General features: G+C 35.6%; 2 protein-coding genes across 5 annotated transcripts; both read right to left on the bottom strand.

The window, feature by feature from the left end:
• Positions 1 to 49: 49 nt before the first annotated feature.
• Positions 50 to 3639, bottom strand: LOC107821068 (uncharacterized). Its single transcript, XM_016647461.2, has 5 exons — positions 3255 to 3639; positions 2119 to 2315; positions 1351 to 1461; positions 775 to 826; positions 50 to 452 (listed from the first exon to the last, which is right to left on the bottom strand). Exons 1-5 carry the CDS (start codon positions 3379 to 3381, stop codon positions 313 to 315), a joined length of 627 nt encoding a protein of 208 aa, XP_016502947.1. The 5' UTR covers positions 3382 to 3639; the 3' UTR covers positions 50 to 312.
• Positions 3640 to 5070: 1431 nt separating this feature from the next.
• LOC107821048 (ATP-dependent DNA helicase Q-like 4A) lies at positions 5071 to 18153 on the bottom strand. Of its 4 annotated transcripts, none has more exons than XM_075238669.1 (26): positions 17965 to 18153; positions 17486 to 17572; positions 17193 to 17366; positions 16632 to 16680; positions 15901 to 16326; positions 15339 to 15509; positions 15119 to 15249; positions 14617 to 14992; positions 14407 to 14538; positions 11379 to 11465; positions 11168 to 11295; positions 10963 to 11083; positions 10727 to 10878; positions 10504 to 10639; positions 9722 to 9845; positions 9577 to 9647; positions 9393 to 9461; positions 9074 to 9279; positions 8915 to 8987; positions 8720 to 8800; positions 8483 to 8644; positions 8283 to 8338; positions 6769 to 6901; positions 6578 to 6672; positions 5717 to 5794; positions 5071 to 5639 (listed from the first exon to the last, which is right to left on the bottom strand). In XM_075238669.1, exons 2-26 carry the CDS (start codon positions 17488 to 17490, stop codon positions 5327 to 5329), a joined length of 3549 nt encoding a protein of 1182 aa, XP_075094770.1. In that variant the 5' UTR covers positions 17491 to 17572; positions 17965 to 18153; the 3' UTR covers positions 5071 to 5326. The 4 variants fall into 4 exon arrangements, with proteins under 4 accessions (XP_075094770.1, XP_016502933.1, XP_016502927.1 ...); XM_016647447.2 differs by having other exon boundaries at positions 8915 to 9028; positions 9109 to 9279; XM_016647441.2 differs by having other exon boundaries at positions 8915 to 9073; positions 9151 to 9279.
• Positions 18154 to 21116: the final 2963 nt, after the last annotated feature.

Genomic DNA, 21116 nt, shown 5'->3' with positions numbered 1-21116 from the left:
CCTGTAGATGCCGGCCTAAATAAGTAGGCAACTGAATATCATGTTGCGATTTTCTTCCGGTTAATAAATGTCTGGGACCTCGGATTACTAATTGGTTGGATAATCTACTGAAGTTTGAATCTGAATCAAAAGCATACTACATTTGTATATCTACGCTTAACACTTCATTGATTAGAGTGAGACTAATATGGCCTAGTAGTGGGAGCTACCTTTAAAATAACCTCCCATACAATCAATTTTTTTCCTGCAGCAACAAAAGTCAAGATATATTCACAGCATGGACTCTCCATTAGGCTGGCATGGACTGGACTTTCAATAGGGTTGTGCTGGTAGAATAGCCAACTGTCTCACACGACGACGAAGAACCCATCTCCGATATAGGCCAGCCAAGGAGAAAATGCCAACCATGAAAATAGCACATAGGTCAAACAGCCTCCAGACTCCTAGTCCTCCTACAAACAGGTATTTTATCAGCTTATGTTGAAATCCAACCAAAATCTACCAATGGGTGCAAAAAACAAACAAGATGTGGAAGTCTGGAAGAGTAATTAAAACAGCCTCCCTAAAGAAGGCGGAAACAAGTAACATCTTCGATATAGTTTACTCTCTATTAAGTTGCATTCTGAAAATGAGCATGATTATATGATAACGGATAAATGAAATCACCCTCTAAAGGATGATTATTTGTCAGAATCTCGCAATATTCACAGCTGCAGATAACGTAAAGCTTAATATACAATTTCATTCTCTTGTTGAGTATGACAAGTAGAATACCAGTAGGAATGAACTCAAATTGGCAGCTACAGTAGATCCAACTCAGCAACAACTGCAGTAACCACAACGAAATTACTTCACAGCCAATATTGAAACAAAAGGAGCTAAAGCATTAACAATCAAAAACCAGAAGTAGCTAACAAAGAACATTTACGACATAACTGCTGCATGGAGCATGAAGCAATGTCCAAAATACGATTAATGATCTTCGGGTTTTGCATAGTACAGTACTAAGATTTCTGATATACGCAATGTCTAGATTTGCAATGACAAGTACGCAGAAAAGTTCTACCAAAATTCACCCAGGGTACTTCCGGAGAATCTATGCTTTACCTTGAACAGAGCATGTCAAAAGAATATGAATTGTTTCTCTCATAATGTAAGGTTATTGAGTAAAACTAAATCATAATCATAAATGAACCGGAAGAAATGAGAGTGCATCGCAATTCAAATCTCCGCATGTTTAGACCTTCCAGCACAAACATGAATTTGCATAGACCTTTTCCCCATGTAACGTCGGAACAAGAATCCAGAAAGTAATTGCAATATTTCCAATTAACTGTTTAAAAAACTTACCGCAAGAATGCGCATCAGGTAATAGTTTAACCGAATTTGATCAGGATTCATCAGTCCATCCATTACAGACCGGAGAGTTCTTCTCGTTAAAAGTGGTATTGCTAGTACCTTCTGCAGGATCGAGAAAGAGAACCCATGAAACCAGACCTATGATAAACATTATTCTGAAGTTTTAAAATAAAACAACTAAATGATAGCACAGGAAGGTGCAATTTTAACGTTTTACTGATCCGAAATAAAATCAATTGGCTTAACTTCACCGATAAGTTGTCTCAGTAAAGAACAAACTTGCCTGACACACTATGTTATATAGCACAGTTGGACCATTCAAGGGCTCAAAGCACCATAGAAGGTACAAGCAAATATCCTAATCTACTTTGAGAGCTTAGATATGAGGACAAATCCTAATAGATGCAACTAGATAATGAAACTAATTTACATTTGACAGGGTAGAAAAGCACAAAATCAGCTCGTGTCTTATTTGTAATTGTAAAAAGAAAACTGCTTCAGTTTAAAATAGACATCGTCATGTAATCTGCTCCACTCATTAGACATTTACAAAGCAATAAATCTTTACCTGAAGATGCTAAAAGAGTTTAATTATTATTTTTTCTTCTGAGAAAGATTTATGTACAAGATGCTAATACAATTTCGCGAGAACCAAAAAGGAAAGAGACCCCAACCAAAAAGAAAAACTATGAAGTATACAACAGATATGCACAACTGAGAATTGCATTGCAGGTATGGAGCTCCAACGTAGCAGCCTACCAGAAAAAACCCATAGGCACCACCGACGTAAAGGTGATTGTAGCGCTCAATTTTCTTAAGGAGCTCAATGACATCCTCTTCCTGTTGAACAAGTAGTGATGCCTCTGGTACCAACTTACTGATGGGGCGACAGCATATTGGGCACTTGCATCTCTGTAGCGTTGATCTGTAGCGCCAGAGCTGCAATATGCAACTTGCTGCAGAGCAGAGGAGAGAGCAGGAATAAGGAAAACATCATTTACACAGAACTTATAAACTTTATATGTGCTACTCCCTCCATTCCAGTTTACTGCCTGGCAGTGTTTCCTCCTTAGCACATTCCAAAAAGAATGGAAGCTTCAAAATGTGGAAATAATTAACTTAAACTTTTTATTTTACCCTTATTGACAAGCTTTTATAGTCACTTGTTATGACATATATAAAACAACATTCTTCAAAAGTCTTATAGCCGCACAAATGTTGTGTCCTATTCCATACCGCAAGTTCCCAAAGTCTTCACTTCTTTATATGTGAGATAGATTGAGACGAAGGGAGTATACACACACACATGCGCTCACGCTGCACAGAACTTTGTGTTATTGACAGATTCTTCCTCTTATGGGCTTTTGTTGGGTCGACTTTGGAGGAAGCGAGAGAGGGAAAGGCAAGAGGATAATTTGCAATGTTTAGTTTAAATCAAATGCAGTTATAACTTATAATCAGAAAGTTCTTAGACTCTAAACAACTAAAGAAAAATAGAGGAACCTTACTTTATAAAAAACTAACAAAGCTGAGTTGCTAATATATTGCTGGAATTATACAGTTTCCAGGATAATCAAACAAAGTCATTCGTGCTAGAAGAAAAACAAGATCTCCAATCAAAGCATGCTACTACGCACAATTATCTGTAATCTGCGTTTTTTGGGCCCATTAGGCACATGATTTCAGTTATTTAAGTTGCAAAATAAAAACTGCAACATTAGTTAGTTCAATCATTCTAGCAAAATTAAATCCATACTTTGTAAAACTTAAGGATGCCTGTTGTATCACGTAAAATGTTTTGTCTGATGAAATTGTTTTCTAATAAAATATTAGCACTAGTAAACTAGTAGTAGTAAACTAGTAGTAGTAATAAGTAAAAGAGTGTAGAAAGGTACCACAAAACCAGTGACCACAGTTGGTTTTGCAAGGAATGGAGAAATCTCCAAAGCAAATGGGACAACAGTCATCCTCTGGTGGCTTTTCACTTTCCTTTCTTCTCTTTAAATTCTCTTCCTCCTCCATCTTCTTACTTTTTGAGCTAGAAATGCTAGGGTTTCCCCTTTTTTTACAAAGACGTACAGAAATTGTTAGTACAAGTTTCTCTCATATCCCCCATTAACTATAAAAGCATATATACAAATCGAGAAAATAGGCATTAGCCCATAGAGTTTTTGCTCTTTCTCAAAACTTGCAAAATAAACACAAAGAGAGCTTTTTTGTTGTTTCTCAGTTCTCACTGTAAGAAACAGAGTGAGAGGTGTGGAATGATTATATAAGCTGTAAGTAATGGGAGAGTAAGCATAACAATAACAAATATATAAGAAAATGAAGCGCCTACTCTAGTCACCGCGAATTTACTTACATGGCACGTAATGCTGTTGACACGTTGCTGATTCACTTGAATTATGTGTACGAATTTGGGACCCACCCTTCTCGTACTTTTTGTCCTATTCTCGTTTCTGAAATCGCGTATTTCGCCCTACTCGTGCACTGAAATATCTTCTCTCTTCTTCTTTTTTTGTTTGTTACTTTATTTCCAAAAATCTCATACTGAAATTTATAGTAGTATTTCTTTTGTACAAAAGGAACGGTTTCGATTTGAAGAGGTCAGTAAATCTAGTTTGTTTTATACTCCATTACTTTAAAAAAACATTATTTTTCTTTTAATTTATTAAAATGAACAAGTAAAAATAAAAATATATTTTTAATATAGTGGTTAAGTAAAAATAAATAAATGGAATATTTGAACATATTATCTACATAAAAAGTGATATTGTATATCACGATGTTTGTACAAATACTGTTTGATTTCTTAAATAATAATAATAATAATAATATAATTTTGCATCAGATTAATATATGTCAGTAATAGCAAAGGAGAGATATAAAATATTCCTAGTTAACAATTAAACATTTTGATTCCAATATTTTGTGATCTGCGAGTTTCTTCGTAACTTGAATTTGGAATGGGAAGAATGTTTATGACTCTGAATTTAGAATTAATTAACTGTAAATGACACGTTAACCATCAGAATAATTCCAATTGCATAATTTTATTCACAGTCCTTAAAAGATGTAATAATATTTTATATTACTTCTTAAAGTAAAGACACCACATGATCCTAAAGACGACCCAACCTAGTTTCTAAATTAAAATTTTATATAATATTCACTTCTGACATCATTCAAGAAAGTAGTCAATTTTACCCTCAGAAAGTAAATCAGTAATAGCGAACTGGCAGTTTCAACATGTGTTTTCTTTACGAGCAATTCGCCCATGCAAAAGGTCCAACAAGCTGATTCTGGTTACAAGGTATTGCCATATTGATTCCAAGCCGAATTATCATTTACTTCTCATGACCAACATTACAAAGATTGTGATTTTAAATCTTAAACAATAAATACACATTTTGTATAAGCCAACTCCCCTAGCATCTCGAGCCAATCACCTTATTGTTTATTTAAAATCATAATTGCTACATGACTTTTCCCAACTTAAAAATCAAAAAAAGTATTACTAAGGTAAAATCCAGACTAAATAACTTGGCCATAAAATTATAGAGAGCAAAGTTGTAACAAACTTTCAGTAAGAGAGAAGTGTAAAGCCAATTAAAACGGAAAATAGATGGCAGGATTCTAAAATCCCTTCCCTCGCAAAATCTTCCCCTGTACACTTAAAATCCAACAAAAGTTCAGAAATACACTACTCCATAGAGAAAGGAGAAATATTATATACACTTAGGATGGTATCACTTAACAGCAAGATTAATTTAACATCTCATAGTAACTGGAATTTTGACCTTGTTCCAGTAGCTTTGTCAACAGATAACTCAATATTTCACGAGAATGGATATAAAACAGTGTAGTGATGATAAACTTTTCTCCCATGTAAATTATGAGACTAAATCCAAACAGTTTCATAAAATTCTTCCTCCATTTTGATCAACACTTGAAAAGGAAGCCTTCACTATGGCATCATAGTCTCATCGAAGTCAATGTCACCGTCCATACATTCATCAAAATACCCGAGGTCCCTATAGTCGATAACCTCTGGATTTTTGTTCTGCTTCTTCGACACCCTTTTCTTAGAACGACCAGTGCTTCCAGTGAAATCCTCCTCATCTTTGGAGTTCGCATTTTGTACATTGATGGAATTTCTCCTCTTTTTACCTGAATCTGTACTGTCATTGCCGCTGCTATTGGTCTTAACTGACTTGTGCTCGTTGATGGTAGCTTCAATGGTTTCTAGCACCCTATCCCCGTACTTGATGATTTTTACCCTAAATTGCACCACCAAGCTCATTAAAACATGTGGAACTATGGATGAAAACATTGTCCAACTTATTCTCAAACTTACTTGCCAATGCCATTGATGTCGAGTAGCTCATCCGTAGTTCTTGGTACTTTAATGCTAATCTGCTGCATGGTAGCATCTCTAGAAAATGAACCAAAAAAAAATCATTTTAGCAGCAGTTCTCCTGACAATAAAGAAGAAAAGTACAAACTGGCAAATCAAAGAGCCTTATAAATCACGCACTTCTAACTTCTAAGCAGTACAAAGTGTCAAATCTGTTTCCCTTTGCATCCTCCAGAACAGAAGAATATTCAAGCGAAGCATCGTATTTATGAGAATGCCAGAGAAAAAGCATACTTACTGAAAGCCCTCATTATGTCCAACCTGAGTTCGAAAGTCTGAAGAAATTTATACTACACTAGAATGTTCAACTTTAAAAAGAGACAGAGTCCAGCATAACAACTAAAAAAAATTCAAATCTATCGTTTGATTACTCTCCTCTTTTAATAAGTTAGAATAAGTTGTACAAAAATAGGCAACGTAGGCCGCTTGAATGCAAAGGGCTCTTGCAAAGAATACATATACACCAACTTTAAGAATACAGAACATCAATCAGATTTTATTCCATGGCACATTATGTCATTCAATAGCAATCCTTTTGAATGGGTTCTGAAATTCTCCGGAGTTCTGAATTTCCCGTGAATCTTTGGTCCACGTTTCCCATATGGTTTAAGAGAACCAAATCTTGAGGCAGCGAAACAGCAGGTCTGACTAGTATATCACATCTTTTAAAAGCCAGGAGAAATTTAAGAGTGCAACTTAAGTTCATCGCCACTGCCCAAGTGAAATACTAGCAACTAAAAATGCTTAATGATATTAACAAAAAGGAGAAGGAAAGAAAACGAGATTAAATAAGGCACTTACCCAAATATATGGTAAGCCATGACACCGTCTCCAGCTTCTTTAACGAGAAGAGTACGAAGTCTCCGTAGAGCTGTATACAGTTTCGCTGAAAGGTTCTAAAATAAACAAAAAGAATAAGGTGTGGCAAGAAACTTATTGATGGGAAAAGCACACCTATAATGAGGTGACAGTCATATGTAATCTGAAGGTACCGTATCAACTGGAGATTGAGGTGCAGCAGAAGGGTCTGTCCTGGGAGGACTCTGCTTTCCAGATGTTAGTGAAACTTTTGCTGGAGTGGCTTCAAATTTACCCAGCTTAGATTGAGTCACAGATGAAGGGAGCCTGTAATAACATCAAATAGATCATACTCCTTCCATGTGTTGCATGTGACAATTTGATCAGGAACAGATGAAGATATTTGTTTAGTTGCTTAATAAACGAGTAGTCATAGAAAACGGCACCATTTAGAGACTGATTATTCTACTTTATGTTTAGATCATTTGATGCGAGTATATGACCTTTACAGAGTGAATTATCTAATGATTTCTTCAAATTTATAATAGTATTAAAAAATGTGATTATTGGTAACAAGTTTGCCAAAAAATTTGCAACTCCCGAAAAGGAAAATCAGACATGGGCATTCTACACGTGGTAGAAGATAGAAAGGGACAATTTTCCCACCATCTAGCTGTCATAATATACATACATTAACTGGACTCATGATAGTCAACCACCAAAATACTAAATTATCACAGACCAGGCAGGTAAGCATGTATTTACTTGTAAAAAAACAAGTCAGAAATGTGTAAGTTCGTCCTGATTATAACAATTTATGATAAACCGGAATGATTTCAATAACCAGAACCATGTTTATTTTAGCAATAGATATATTATAGATATGTGGTTTGCACTAATCAAGAGAAGGGAATGAATAGGATGGTTATTGATATGTAAAAGACCCATTGATTGGTTTTATTCTACACTTCAGGAAAGCTCTTAGCCTCTCACGATGGCGGCTGCCAACACACAAAGTGGGATGTACTACATTTTAATCCCTTGGAATATATAGTCTTCCCATCCCATTGAATATGACACCATTTAACTAGCATGGAGTTTAAGATATTAATATAACTTGTGGTTGAAAAGTTATTTCACAGGAAACATCATATCAAAGTTCAAAAGTCGAATTGTTAGATGAATTAGAATCCTGAACGTTGTGAAAGTTGTATAGAATAATATAAAAGGTGCCAAACATTCCGTGACATCCCCAAGTTGAATTATATGTATTGGGATGGAGGAAAGAGATGGAATAAGAAGATTCCTATTGTAAGTAATGCATGAACCACATCCCTAATTGAAGTTCTCAAAAAATACAAGATAAAGGTTGGAATACAGTAAAGATGTTATTGTTCCTGGCCACAGTTTGACCAAATTTGAAAGCCTGGGAGAAAGCCAACAAACTTTCAAGCTCAAAAACACATCTTTAATGATTCTGATAAGCCATGTTTCTGTTTACTCAATTAGTAGATGCAAAATCAACTTATATCAGACAAAGATGAGTAAAGACACTTTCAGATGACAGACCATGCTAGTATCTCCAGATCAACTTTAAAACAGTAGTTACTTTAAAGTAATGGTAAGAAATGTGAAAAGAATTTGCACACATCCAGTAACAAGGAAACAGATAACAAGCTAAATGGAAGTAACGAGAATAGAAGTGAACCTTAATCTCATTGTCTGAGCACCAGAAAATAGATTGTAGGCTTTTGATTCATTCACCTGAATACAAAATACATTTTCTGTTTCTTAGAAAAAACTCAAATGGTTGAGATTTAAAAGATGAATATCAGAGATGAAAGACAAATTTTTCACATATGATATCTGAAAGGCTATTTTGCTTCTATTCTATCTTCAGTAAATTACCTTTAGGACTGATGATACAGATCCATATAGGTCACTCTTTTTAACATCCTCCACAAGAATATCTTCAGTAACAAGATGACGTAGCACGCGGGATGCTTCACCCTTGGCTAGATGTTTTCCAGCTCCATGCAGACGCAAGGACTCATGTCTGTGTTTCTTCACCTATGTTTTACATAATCGTACCATATTAGCCAACCAGAAAAAATAAGCAATGAGAAATTAACAGCTAAGACATACATATTGACTCAAGGAGCCCCTGTAGACTTCCAAAACATGGGCTGACGAGAACTTCTGTCCTGTCATCTTCACCAATTCAACCTGACATGCAGGCAAGATATCAATGTTTACTAAAACCAGCAACAGTCTAGTGTTTCAAGGAAATGAATGTCTTCCTATGAGATACAGAATTGGACAAACGAAGTTTTCCCTTACTAATTGCTTTGCAACTTCCGTGACATCTTTCTCAATACATTTCTGAATCTTGGAACAATTATCACATGTTTTTCTGCAGTTGGTAGATTCAAATTTCTCTCCGAAGTGAATAAGCTGAAGGAGACGACGACAATCAACATCATTCTCACAGTAACTGACCTGAAAAATGTGTTGAACGACTTAAGCATACTAACATTACAAAGTAAAGATCTCAGACACTTAAGAACAATCCATGCCATTCTTAGAAGATTTTCCACGTTTGTCTCAAGGATCCTCCCTGAAGTAGCCACATTTGAACGACCATATCCAGATCCAAAGGAATTCTGATCTACGGTTCCTTGACTTATCATATGCTTGACTCGTATCTGTTGAAAATTGAAAAAGAAAAAATATGTTTGATACAAAAAACAAAGTAGAGGAGATCAACACTCATTTACTTTGCTAAAGGAAACAAGAACATATTGGGACGGAGGCTCACATAATCACTGTAACTGTAGTACAAAACACAAGAGGAAGGTAGACCATCTCTACCAGCACGACCACACTCCTATTGCACAGGCATAACAGCAAAGTCAATTTCATACTCTATTGAACTGAATTTAACACACTAGTTATTCTGAGAAGCAAAAGAAAGAACTAAAAATTAAAGCTTCAGCAACCACCTGATGGTACCCTTCAATAGATTTTGGCAAAGAATGATGAATGACAAAACGAACATCTGGCTTGTTGATACCTGAGGCGATCATGTTAATGCTGATTAGTTAACAGCAAATCAGCCTTAAAAAGCCACATAAGTCTCAATCGTACCCATTCCAAATGCAACAGTTGCACATATAATATTGATCTCATCTTTGCTCCACTGCTTCTGGATGTTAGCTCGCTGAGCACCCTCCATGCTGCCATGATAAAATGCTGCTTTATGTCCGTATTCCTGCAAATTGAACATTCCCATTAGACAATAATAAACTCCAAAGAAGAATTATCCGGACTGGACAAGAAAAGAAAAGGTAAAAAGGATCTTTGTTTCAGTCATCATCTATCTAGCTATTGGAAGAAAACAAAGGTGTTTTTCTACCTAATTCAATCATACAGCCACAAGCTCCTTGAACATAACTCTGTTTCATAAGGAATAAAGGTTGCTAAGTATTTGACAAAGCACTTTCTGTTTATTTAGAAATGAAATATATACTTTTAAAAAATGAATTATTTCACATAGCCTTAACTTATAACTAGATTAAATATAAAGTACCTGAACTTCAGAGTCACAGTGAGATTTCCAAATTTAAAACTATCTTTTATAAAACTAATGCAATATAAAACAAAACATTCTTCAGTAGTGGCTGCAAATCAATGATTTACCATTATGAAAGAAGATTTAAGGAAGAAGAGAGTTTATAAGATGATATCTAGATACTAACAAGCAACCACTCAAATAAGTTCACAATTATTACTACATCACATGAGAAATGAATACAAACATCATCTTGCATCATGCTCTGTATCAAGTTTTAAGAAAGTTCTCGCCGGGAAACCAACAATATAAAAAGCAAGAAAAAAATAGAAAGAAACAGACTGGCTTTGTGATAAACCTGCAGCTTTTCGGCTACTCTCTCACAATCCATTCTAGAAAGACAATAAATTATCCCGCATTGATCAAAATGAAATTTCTTTATAAAGTTGTCAATGTCTTCCAAACACTTCTTTGTCTTTGGGATAACGGAATATCTGCAACATCGACAAATTATCACAATCATGTTTCTGTAAGGCCAAGAGTGGAAAAGTACCACTAGACTTTCAGAATTATTTATTCACCTTAAATTTGGACGATTAAAGCTTTGTCGGAAAATAATGCAGTTGGCAAGACCAAGGGCCTGAACAACATCTTCCTTGACACTCATTGTGGCAGTAGCAGTCAAGGCCAGAACAGGCACAGTTGGGAACTTTTGCTTCAGGATACCTAGACCCTGGATGACAACTGAAAACTTTAGCATCCGTCAAAAGTACCCCAACAAAATATGAGGGCATGAAAAAGTTTGCAAAGACATTACCTGATAATCAGGCCTGAAATCATGTCCCCATTGGCTCACACAATGTGCTTCATCAATAACAATTCTAGCAAGTGATTCACGAGTATGTAGACTTTCCAAGTGTCTCAACAGAACATCACTTCTGCACTACCATATCAGTAATATTTGAGTATTTTAAAATATAATTTGGTTTCAAATGTTACCAAATGAAATTACAAGCACGCACTTGGCAACTTTCTCCGGGGTAACATATAAAAATTTGTACTTGCAAACATCTGAATTGAGCTCTCTAAGTATCTCCTGTTGCTCAGTCCACTCCATATTGGAACTAAGATAAGCAGCAGGTATATTAACCTGTAATGTAAACATACCATGAAAACCAGTATTAGATAGATTTCTTAGAAGCAGATAGTTATTATGGTCTCAACCAGCATTACCTGCAAAAGATGCATTATCTGATCTTGGATGAGCGAAACAAGAGGTGAAATGACCAGAGTAATCCCAGGACAAATGAGAGCAGGAAGCTGCAGGAAGTTGGACCTGAATGTGAGATCCCAGCAACCAAAAGTTCTAAGTACCAAGCCCGGTAAACAATAAGCGGAACCCGCGCATAGCGGGAGCTTAGTGCACCGGGCTATCCTTTATTGGAATAACAGCAATAACAAAGTCCAAATATGGGTAGTAATTACCAAGGGAAGAGAAAGAAGAATGTTGATATCAAGAATGGAGCCACATCCAAGGGGAGGTGTCATGGTGCATGTTATTTACAGACGACATTGTTTTGATTGACGAGACGCGAGACGGTGTTAACGCGAGGATAGAAGTGTGGAGACAGACCCTGGAGTCTAAAGGTTTCAAGGTGAGCAAGACCAAGACAGAATACTTGGAGTGTAAGTTTAGTGGTGCAACTCAGTGAGTGGAAGGGGAGGTGAGGCTGGATTCACAAGTCATCCCTAGGAGGGCAAGTTTTAAGTACCTTGGGTCTATTATACAGGGGGGCCATTGGGGCGGGATGGATGAAATGGAGACTTGCTTCCGGTGTTTTGTGTGACAAGAAGGTACCACCAAAACTTAAAGGTATGTTTTATAAAGCAGTGGTCAGTTGTATGGGGCTGAGTGTTGGCTTGTGAAGACCACCTATGTCCAGAAGATGAAGGTAGCAGAGATGAGGATGTTGAGATGGATGTGCGGCACACCAGGTTAGATAGGATTAGGAATGAAGTTATTCGGGATAAGGTGGGTGTGGCCCCTATTGAGGACAAGATGCGGGAAGCAAGACTTAAATGGTTTGGACATGTGAGAAGGAGAAGCACAGACGCCCCGGTAAGGAGGTGTGAGGGGTTGGCATTGGAGGGCCTTAGGAGAGGTAGAGGTAGGCCGAAGAAGAGTTGGGGTGGGGTGATTAGGCATGAGCGCAGCTACAGCTGACCGAGGACATGACCCTTGATAGAAAAGTGTGGTGGTCGAGGATTAGGGTAGTAGGTTAGGCAGTCTAATTATTCATACCGGTAGTATTAGTATGTACTCTCACATTTGGTTGGTATTAAGTTTCTTTGACTACCTGCCGTTTTTTGCATTTCGATCGTCTTACTATCTTGTTATTTATGTTGCTTTTACATGGCTTCTCTGTATTGTCCCGTCTTGTTTTTCTTTTTATTATTGTGGTGCTTATACTTTCCTGAGCCGAAGGTCTATTGGAAACAGTCTCTCTACCTCCACAAGTGTAGGGGTAAGGACACACTACCCTCCCCAAACCCCACTATGTGGGATTATACTGGGTATGTTGTTGTTGTTGTTTATTAGTATAGCTCATTCCATAATCATGGTACAGTTTTTCTAATTGATGCATTTATTAGCCATAACAGTTCATGAATAACAATTGACTCGAGCCTTTTTAGACAAATAAGACGAGCTCAAGACAAAGCTTGGCTAGAATATTTTCACAAACATGTATTTATGGGGTATATGCCTTTCGGCATATTATGGGGAGTATCTCTTTCAAGTTTCAAAAAGGAACTTCCTACTTAAACTCCCCGCAGCATGCCCCTATGGCTTCACCCTGCTTCTCCTCATAGGCAAGGAATCACCTACCACTGTTGTTGATGGCTTCCTACTTATCGTAGACATTCATTAGCCTCATCGTGGCTATCTACTTCTCCTCTAGCAGTCACCAGGGTTTCAGGAAAATTGTCACTGGTGGAAACATACATCCTTGTCAAGCTTCAACAATTCTCCTCCTAGCCCTCCTCTGTTACTTTTTTGCAGGGCTAATTCCATTAAAAAGATTGAACAAATACGTTTCTCCATAATTACATGAGTTCTTCTTCAGCTGTGAACTACGCATATATGTGCTAGAATTTGTAAATTTTCTGATAGCTCTTTTCTTTTTCTTGGGAAATAGGTGTCGATTTTATTGGTACGTGGTTTTACAAGAAAGAGGTAGGATTACAAACTTGGAAGAATCATTGACTCCAGGCAGTGCAGAACTTTTACCAGACGACGTTGAAAAAAGAAATTCAAACAAGCAAGTTCCAGAACAAGCTGAGGTAAACGTCCAAAACCGGGTGACTGTTAAGTGTTAACAGCTGTGGATGTATTTATGTCAGCACTTATAGAGCTGCCGGAGTTACAATTTATGTAGGAAAGATAGAATCAGCGAGCACCTCTCCATAGAAGACATACTTCTATCATTTGCAATTACGAACCGAAGAAAATTGAACAAAATTTAATGCTATGAGATGTGACAACCTTTGTGGCTATTATCGGCAAGGCAATGATTACAACAACAACAACCCAGCAAAATCCCAGAAGTAAGAGGTCTGGGGAGGGTAGTGTGTACGCAGACCTTACCCCTACCCCATGGAGTAGAGAGGTTGTTTCCGATAGACCCTCGGCTCAAGAAAACGAAAAAGACAAAAGAGACAATATATCAGTACCATCAACAGAAACCATAGAAATAATAAAGCATTATAAGAAACCAAAAATTAGTTGAAACGCAATACAATAACCAGTAAAGAAAAACGGGAGAATAGTGAGAACACAACATAAACCACTAGAAATCTAAGACAAACCCTATGAGTCTATCCTCATACCCGGAACGAAGTAGAAAAATGCTCAACTACCTCCTAACCTACAACCCTAATGCTCGATCTCCACACCTTCCTATCAAGGGCCATGTCCTCGGAAATCTGACGGCAAGGCAATGATTAAGCAGTAAAATTAATCAATAAGGGATTTCTGTAAAATATGTTGGCCTCTCAGCAAAATAAGCACAGAAGTGAGCATAACTAAGAAGGGTTGATGATTCTTCTGCTAGAGTTGCTTAATCACCTTTTGAAACAGTAGGTACAACCAGGTCTCCCTGTAAAACTTGCAATTTTACCAGATAATATCATCATGAACAGATTAAATTTGATGCACATTATAATCAACACACTGGGAAGGCCAGAAAATCAAATGTCTTACCTGATATGTCAGACTCTTGCCTCCTCCTGTGGGCATTAAAACAAATACATCACATCCACTCATTGTTGCATTTATCACCTCTCTTTGATTAGGACGAAAAGAGGGATTTCCAAATACTTTTTTGTTATCGGCCTGTCAGTGGAAAATATGTCCAAATGTCAGAAATTGTACAGAAACATCTCGTTCGTGCAGTCACATGTAAATACACACCTCAAGCTTCTTTGTCCAGGGGAAATCTCGGCTACTCCACTTCTTGTCATTTGAACCTTCAGTATACTTAACTTCAAGATACTTTGGGATGTAGGGTTCTCTCTCCACTGGAGCTGTTGAAAGACCAAATCCACCAGTCACATCAAAGGAAAGTGATGAGGAATTCCAGTTGCCAAAGCCACCGGACTCATTATATCCATGAAACTGTGTGTCAAGTCTTATAGGATCAATCCTGGAAGACCCTGCACGAGGTGTTTCATACTGAAAGGCGGAAGTCTGTGTGGAAGCAGAAAACTGTGACATCCTTCTTTCCTCGTTGCCTGATACAGTTTGAAGAAACTTTTCAAGGTGCTGAATTTGCAGCTTCAGCTGTGACCTGAGTATGCAAATGCAACCAATTATCTTCAATATTGTCTAAAACCTGTCAAGGAAGAACGAATGTGCAGCACAAACAAGGCAAGATGAGAAAATAAAAATAGAAAAGAACAATTGGAGAACACACCGTTCTTGGCGAAGCATTTCAACCTGCTCTAAACTCAGTTCTGAAACATTGTCAAGAAGATCATTTGAAATGTTAATTAGCCTATCCTTCATTTCTTGTAAATGATCCAACGCTTCTGGACAAAGCCCTAGCTGTATTAATGGCAGGAATCAGCATAAGAATTAAGAAAACATCAGTTACTTCGAGATGCACATAATTGAGGCATGAAAAATTACCACACCTTCAACCCATGATTGCAGTTTAAGGACAATTCCGGTGGCAAATTTGTCTCCTCGGATCCAGCCAAACATTTAGAATCTGTAAATGGAGTAATTGGCGGACATCTTGAGACAGAAGGCTGCGGCGTGCAGTTGGTCTGATAGTGTTCTACTATTTGGTCGATATCTATATTCTGATAAAGGAATGTAGCAGAACTTTGTAACCGTCTAAAATCCCGGGTAGAGACAAATTATAGCAGGAAGATAGTCGAAGTGACAAATATAGTAACTGATTAACAGGCACATTTCATCCTTTACTAGAAACAACTAAACAAGAGACAGTAGCAATTAGTGCAGGATATCTATTCTGTTTTCTCCTTTTGGTTTTTTCTTTCTTTTTGGAATTAACTTTAAAGAAGCTAGGTAATCACTGGTTTTGATCTTTTTTATGAAAAATCTCAGCATATTCAAATTGGATCAGATTTGCAATTTCTCGTTTCAAAGGTCAACAACCAATGATCTGATATATTCTACGGAAAGATGGAAGTTCTTTCTGTTAAATGCTTAAGCCACACAAAGAAATACCTGAAGAATGTCATCTTCATCAGTTCCATCAGCACATGTGTTATTATACTCCCTCGTCTTGCTTACACCAATTGCATGATTGCTGGATATTCCCCCTATTCCTCGAGAATGAGAATTATTAGCCAATGAAGTGTCTGCTCCATTCTGCCTGTTCACAACTTTCCCAATTTCTGCCCCACCACTTGAATGTGATGGAAAACGATTTCCTGCATACCTTGTTGTGTCACTGTATTCGCTATTTTCATCAACACCTTGATGCAGTGGCGTGCATCTTGCAGAAGCATAGTTGACATCAGATGCGCGCAGAACATGTGTGTTATGAGAGTGTTGTGAAAAGGACTTGTTATCTTTGGTTAATGGTAGGGTTTTCCCTGGTCTTGTATAACTCTTGGAAGACAACTTAAGACTGTTTAGAAGCTTCCAAGCCTGCCAAGAATTTGGAATCCAAATATGAAAAAGAAGCTTTTAGCTTACCAAACAAGGACGCAGGACTCGAACACAAACAAATATGTCCTTCAGCATTTTGTGCAAGGATCTTGTGGAAATGTGCTCATAAAGCTAATGCCTACATATATCCATTCTACAATTTTATAAAATACGATATTTTAAATCAAATAAAAAGCAAAACTAATACTCATTTGATCTCAATTAGTAATAGATGTATTGAGCGCTATCATGAATGAAATGACTGGAGGATCAAAATATCCTGCCGAGTGCCGACCCAAATGTACCTTTTCAGTTTCCAATTTTGTTGCACTTCTAACTTGACAAGCCATTGACCTGTAAAAATGACAGCAAGCAATAGAATAAGAACACAAGCATCCTTTAACTGATAATGAACCGTAAAGAGCATAGATGCAATTAGCATTCATATAGTATAAAGAAATAAAAGAGAAAATTCCCGAGGAATTAGCTAAGTGATAACATGATGATGGCTCTGAGTATGTTAACTAGGATGGGCCAATGCATGACATCCTGTGTCTGTTACTCTTCATAATTACTTATCTTGAGATGGACAATTTTATACGTGCACTGGCATTGAATACATCCAGCATAATAGCCATTACTTGTTCTAAAATTTTTGCATGTATAGTGATGGTGGAATAAACAAGAATTTAGAAATGGTGAAATATGACTATAGTAGCACGGTTAAAAATTCAATCAGACAACCCAATGCCCAATATCTTTGTATGCATTAATCATGTACAAAAGATATCTTCTTTGAAACATTTAAGTAGAAAAACTATGCACTCTTAAGAGCAAACAAATCAGGTAATGATAGAGTAACACACCTGGCATTCATTTGTTCTCTGACACAAGGTTTTTGCGTTGGCAGAGAGAAAAGGAAATTTGAAGTCAAGAACTTATCTTGGCATGAAAAATTCTCGTGTGCAGTAGCATGCTGAGTCCAGTTGACTTTTGGAAGCTTATCTTTAGACATGGAACCTCCAGCTGAATTGACTGTCCTGCAATTGAACCTCCAATTTTTTTAAAAAATGAAAAAGGACAACTCCAGCAAACAAAATTTCAAAAAAAAAAGGAAATAAAAAGAAAATGCATATCCAATTGAACTAATAAGACTAGCCTCATTTGTTGTGCCTTTGGGCATGAATTAGCATAATGTACTTCCCTTATGGCTAGCTCGATGAAAACCAAAACCACATATGAAAACCTGTATATGACACCACAATTGTCCAGAAGAGGAGCATGAAAACTGAGTCTATAACCAACTGACGAAGGAAAACAATGTACGCATACATAAATTTAACACGCGCAGGCACACATACACATGTATATAACCAAAAGAGATAAGCTCTTCAAAAATCAAAAAAGAAAAAAAACTAAAATGATAAGAAAAATTATGTGCACACAGAAAATGTTAATGGTGATAATTAACATATGGCGTGTTCGTACTAAAACTCAGCTAATCATGTAAGAACATTCGGAAGATGTGAAAGCTAACAGAAATTAGCAATTACTGAAACGGAGATCTCGAATTAAAGACTGAAAAAAAAAAATTTCTTCGAAAATATAGGGTTACGGAATGTGAGGAATCGAACTGACCATTAAAGATGACAGTCACCGTCGCCGATCAAGCCGTCCCCGTCGGAAAGTCACGATAAGGGAGGGGAAGGTGGGGGTGGGGAGAGAAATGAAGGACAATACTGGGTGAAACTGAAGAGCTTCAAATATCGAGACGCGGGATATTGGCGGGATAGTTTCACAAAAAGAGTTAGGGCTTGGCCCTATTTTGACGATATTCGGTTGGGGCCAAACATACTAGTCGGGTCATTTTTGTTACGTTGGTTCAAAAGTGATGTCACTTCAAAATAACTCGTGTGATGCGCGGATAATTTGACAGAATATTAATCTTATAAAATTATGATCTAATATATCATATTAACTTAATAAATATTAATTATATTTTATTATTTAATACAATGTGCAGAAATATAACACAATCTATACAAAATTAAAGGATACACATCATATAGTAATCCAATAAATTGTTTGATCATTTTTATTTTTATTATTAAATTAACAAGTACTTAGTACTATAGATAATTTTCTTGAGTGTTATTTATTTATCTTTTATTTTTTAATTAATTTAAAATATAAATATCATAAAATTATCTATATCCCCCTCTTTTCTTACATTATTTTCTATTGTAATACTTATTTGATTAGTTTTCAAATTTTGTAGTTTATTAAAAATTTAAATAATGTAATATTTTTTTACTAAATTATAATTTTAAATTCAACCAAAGTATAAAGAGATAAGCATTTATATATATAATATACTTATCTTATGTATAATATCCTAATAGTATCTTTATATTTTTGTATTTTTAATTTGAATTGAAAATTCCTTTATTTTTTTATTTTATTTTTTATTTTAAAATAATTTTAAAACTCTAACTTGAAACTACTCCCCAATTTGAATGGATAATTTTATTATATATTTTCATTTTTTTATTATAGCTAATTTTATTTATTTTTTTAAATATTTGTAAAACTCCAACTTGAAACTACTCTCCAATTTCAATGGGTAGTTTTTTTTCCTTTTTTATTTTATATATATTCATTTTTTAATTACAGCTAATTTTATTTTTTCTTTTATTTTTGTTTTTTTTATTTTAAAATATTTATAAAACTCCAACTTGAAACTACTCCCCAATTTGAATAGGTAATTTTTTTTTTCCTTTTTTTTTATTATATATATATATATATATATATATATATATATATATATATATATATATATATATATATATTCATTTTTTTATTATAGCTAGTTTTATTTTTTCTTTTATTTTTGATTTTTGATTTTAAAATATTTCTAAAACTCCAACTTGAAACTACTCCCCAATTTGAATTGGTAGTTTCTTTTTTCCTTTTTTATTTTAGCTAATTATAAAATATCTCTATTTATAATTTAAATAGAGTAACTAATTAATTCAAAATTTAAAATTCAAAGTTTTTTAGTTAGAAAGGGAGTAACCAAAACTACTCCCCAACTTGAATAGGTGATTTTTTTTTGTTTTTTTATTAATATTTTCTTTTTTACTGTAGCTAATTTAATCTTTTCTTATTTTAAATTTTAAATTTTAAAATAATTTTAAAACTCCAACTTGAAACTACTCCCCAATTTGAATGCCACTTGAAAAATATTTTGTCATAACAATGCCATTTGACTTTTTGTATTTTTCATTTGAATTGAAAGTTATTTTATTTCTTTATTTTCGTTTTTTTATTTTAAAATAATTTAAAACTCCAACTTGAAACTACTCCCCAAATTAAATGGGTATTTCTTTTTATATATTTCAATTTTTTATTATAGCTAATTTTATTTTTTCATTTGTTTTTTTATTTTAATATATTTGTCACGACCCAAACCGATGGGCCGCGACGGGAACCCGGTACCTTACTCAACCGAGTACCAACGTAACGTATCTTTCTTATTACTTCATCATATACACGTGACATACAGGCCTAATAGGCCAACATGATCATTTATAAACTCAAAACATAGGCCGACAAGGCCGTACAGTCTTTCATGTACACGACATATGTCTACAAGTCTCTAAGAGTACATAATTGTCATAAAGGTCGGGACAGAGCCCCGCCATACCAAACCATACACATCTAAATCATACTGACCAAACAAGCAACTCCGGAGCAAATGGAGTGCACCAATATCTTCTGCTGAGTTGATCGCCTACTTGGAGGACTCTCGACCTGTCTATCGAGACCTGCGGGCATAAAACGCAGTGTCCCCAGGCAAAAGGGACGTCAGTACAAATAATGTACCGAGTATGTAAGGAATAAAAATCAGTAAATAATAGACAAGAGAGAAACATGGAGTAAAAGACTCGACATGTACGCTTGCATAGCTCTGTGAATCATTTCATTTTTATAATGTCATGCATATGCGTATAAATGTCATACCATGCATTGGTATATGCGTTCATAACATCATCAAGCCTCTGAGGGCACCCTATCATATCATTTCGACCATTGTGGGCAAATCATCAACGTATACCAGCTGATCAGGTGGTGGTGCGTATATAACATCGTAACCTTTTCCCATATTCCATATACATATAATATACATATATACGCATATATAACGCCATCTGGTCATGGGTCAATGTATATGTATAAATGCATAAGAAATACGTTAATAATATTTTCTCGAAATGTCATAAAAATAATATGCCTTAAGAAATACGTTAATAAGATTTTCTTGGACTGTCATAAAAATAATATGCATGTCGGATAAATTTTATCAAATACGTATTTTTTTAAGACCCATGAACAGAAGATATAATAATAATTCACATAGGGAATCAAGAATATATACACCCCTAATATTTCTATGAATAGAGTCATTTATGGAAATTGTGCATTTGCTCATTTCATTCGTGTCATATAGATCATGTCAAAAGAAAGGTGGGCTTAACCTTAACATACCTGGAGTAGGGAAAATCCGTATGATATTCTTGGAAAAGATTGCATTGTACTCTCTTAGAATCACAAAATCTCGCGTTGCTAATGTGTTAAGAAATTTCGTCGGAATTGTTTTGTTGCAAGAATTTTGTTGAAAGCTTGTCGGATGGAGTTCTAGCGTCTGGTTTGGAAATGTCTTGAGTTTGAATTAAAAGGAAATCAAACTTGGAATGTCTTATGAGACCAACTTGTAAGAATTTCTAACG

The sequence above is a fragment of the Nicotiana tabacum genome, chromosome 19, assembly GCF_000715075.1.
Source record: "Nicotiana tabacum cultivar K326 chromosome 19, ASM71507v2, whole genome shotgun sequence".
Taxonomy (NCBI): domain Eukaryota; kingdom Viridiplantae; phylum Streptophyta; class Magnoliopsida; order Solanales; family Solanaceae; genus Nicotiana; species Nicotiana tabacum.
This window is presented reverse-complemented; position numbering and strand designations above follow the sequence as displayed.

Excerpts from the sequence above, each read along its gene's own strand:
- LOC107821068 (XM_016647461.2), bottom strand. The coding sequence starts at position 3,381 with ATGGAGGAGGAAGAGAATTTAAAGAGAAGAAAGGAAAGTGAAAAGCCA. Across the intron at positions 1,462-2,118 it reads GTGCCTATGGGTTTTTTCTG|AAGGTACTAGCAATACCACT; the intron begins GTAGGCTGCTAC and ends TCGATCCTGCAG. Across the intron at positions 827-1,350 it reads ACCTGATGCGCATTCTTGCG|TTGTTGCTGAGTTGGATCTA; the intron begins GTAAGTTTTTTA and ends TGGTTACTGCAG.
- LOC107821048 (XM_016647441.2), bottom strand. Across the intron at positions 14,993-15,118 it reads GAAATGCTTCGCCAAGAACG|GTCACAGCTGAAGCTGCAAA; the intron begins GTGTGTTCTCCA and ends TTGCATACTCAG. Across the intron at positions 9,462-9,576 it reads CTATTGAAGGGTACCATCAG|GAGTGTGGTCGTGCTGGTAG; the intron begins GTGGTTGCTGAA and ends CCTGTGCAATAG.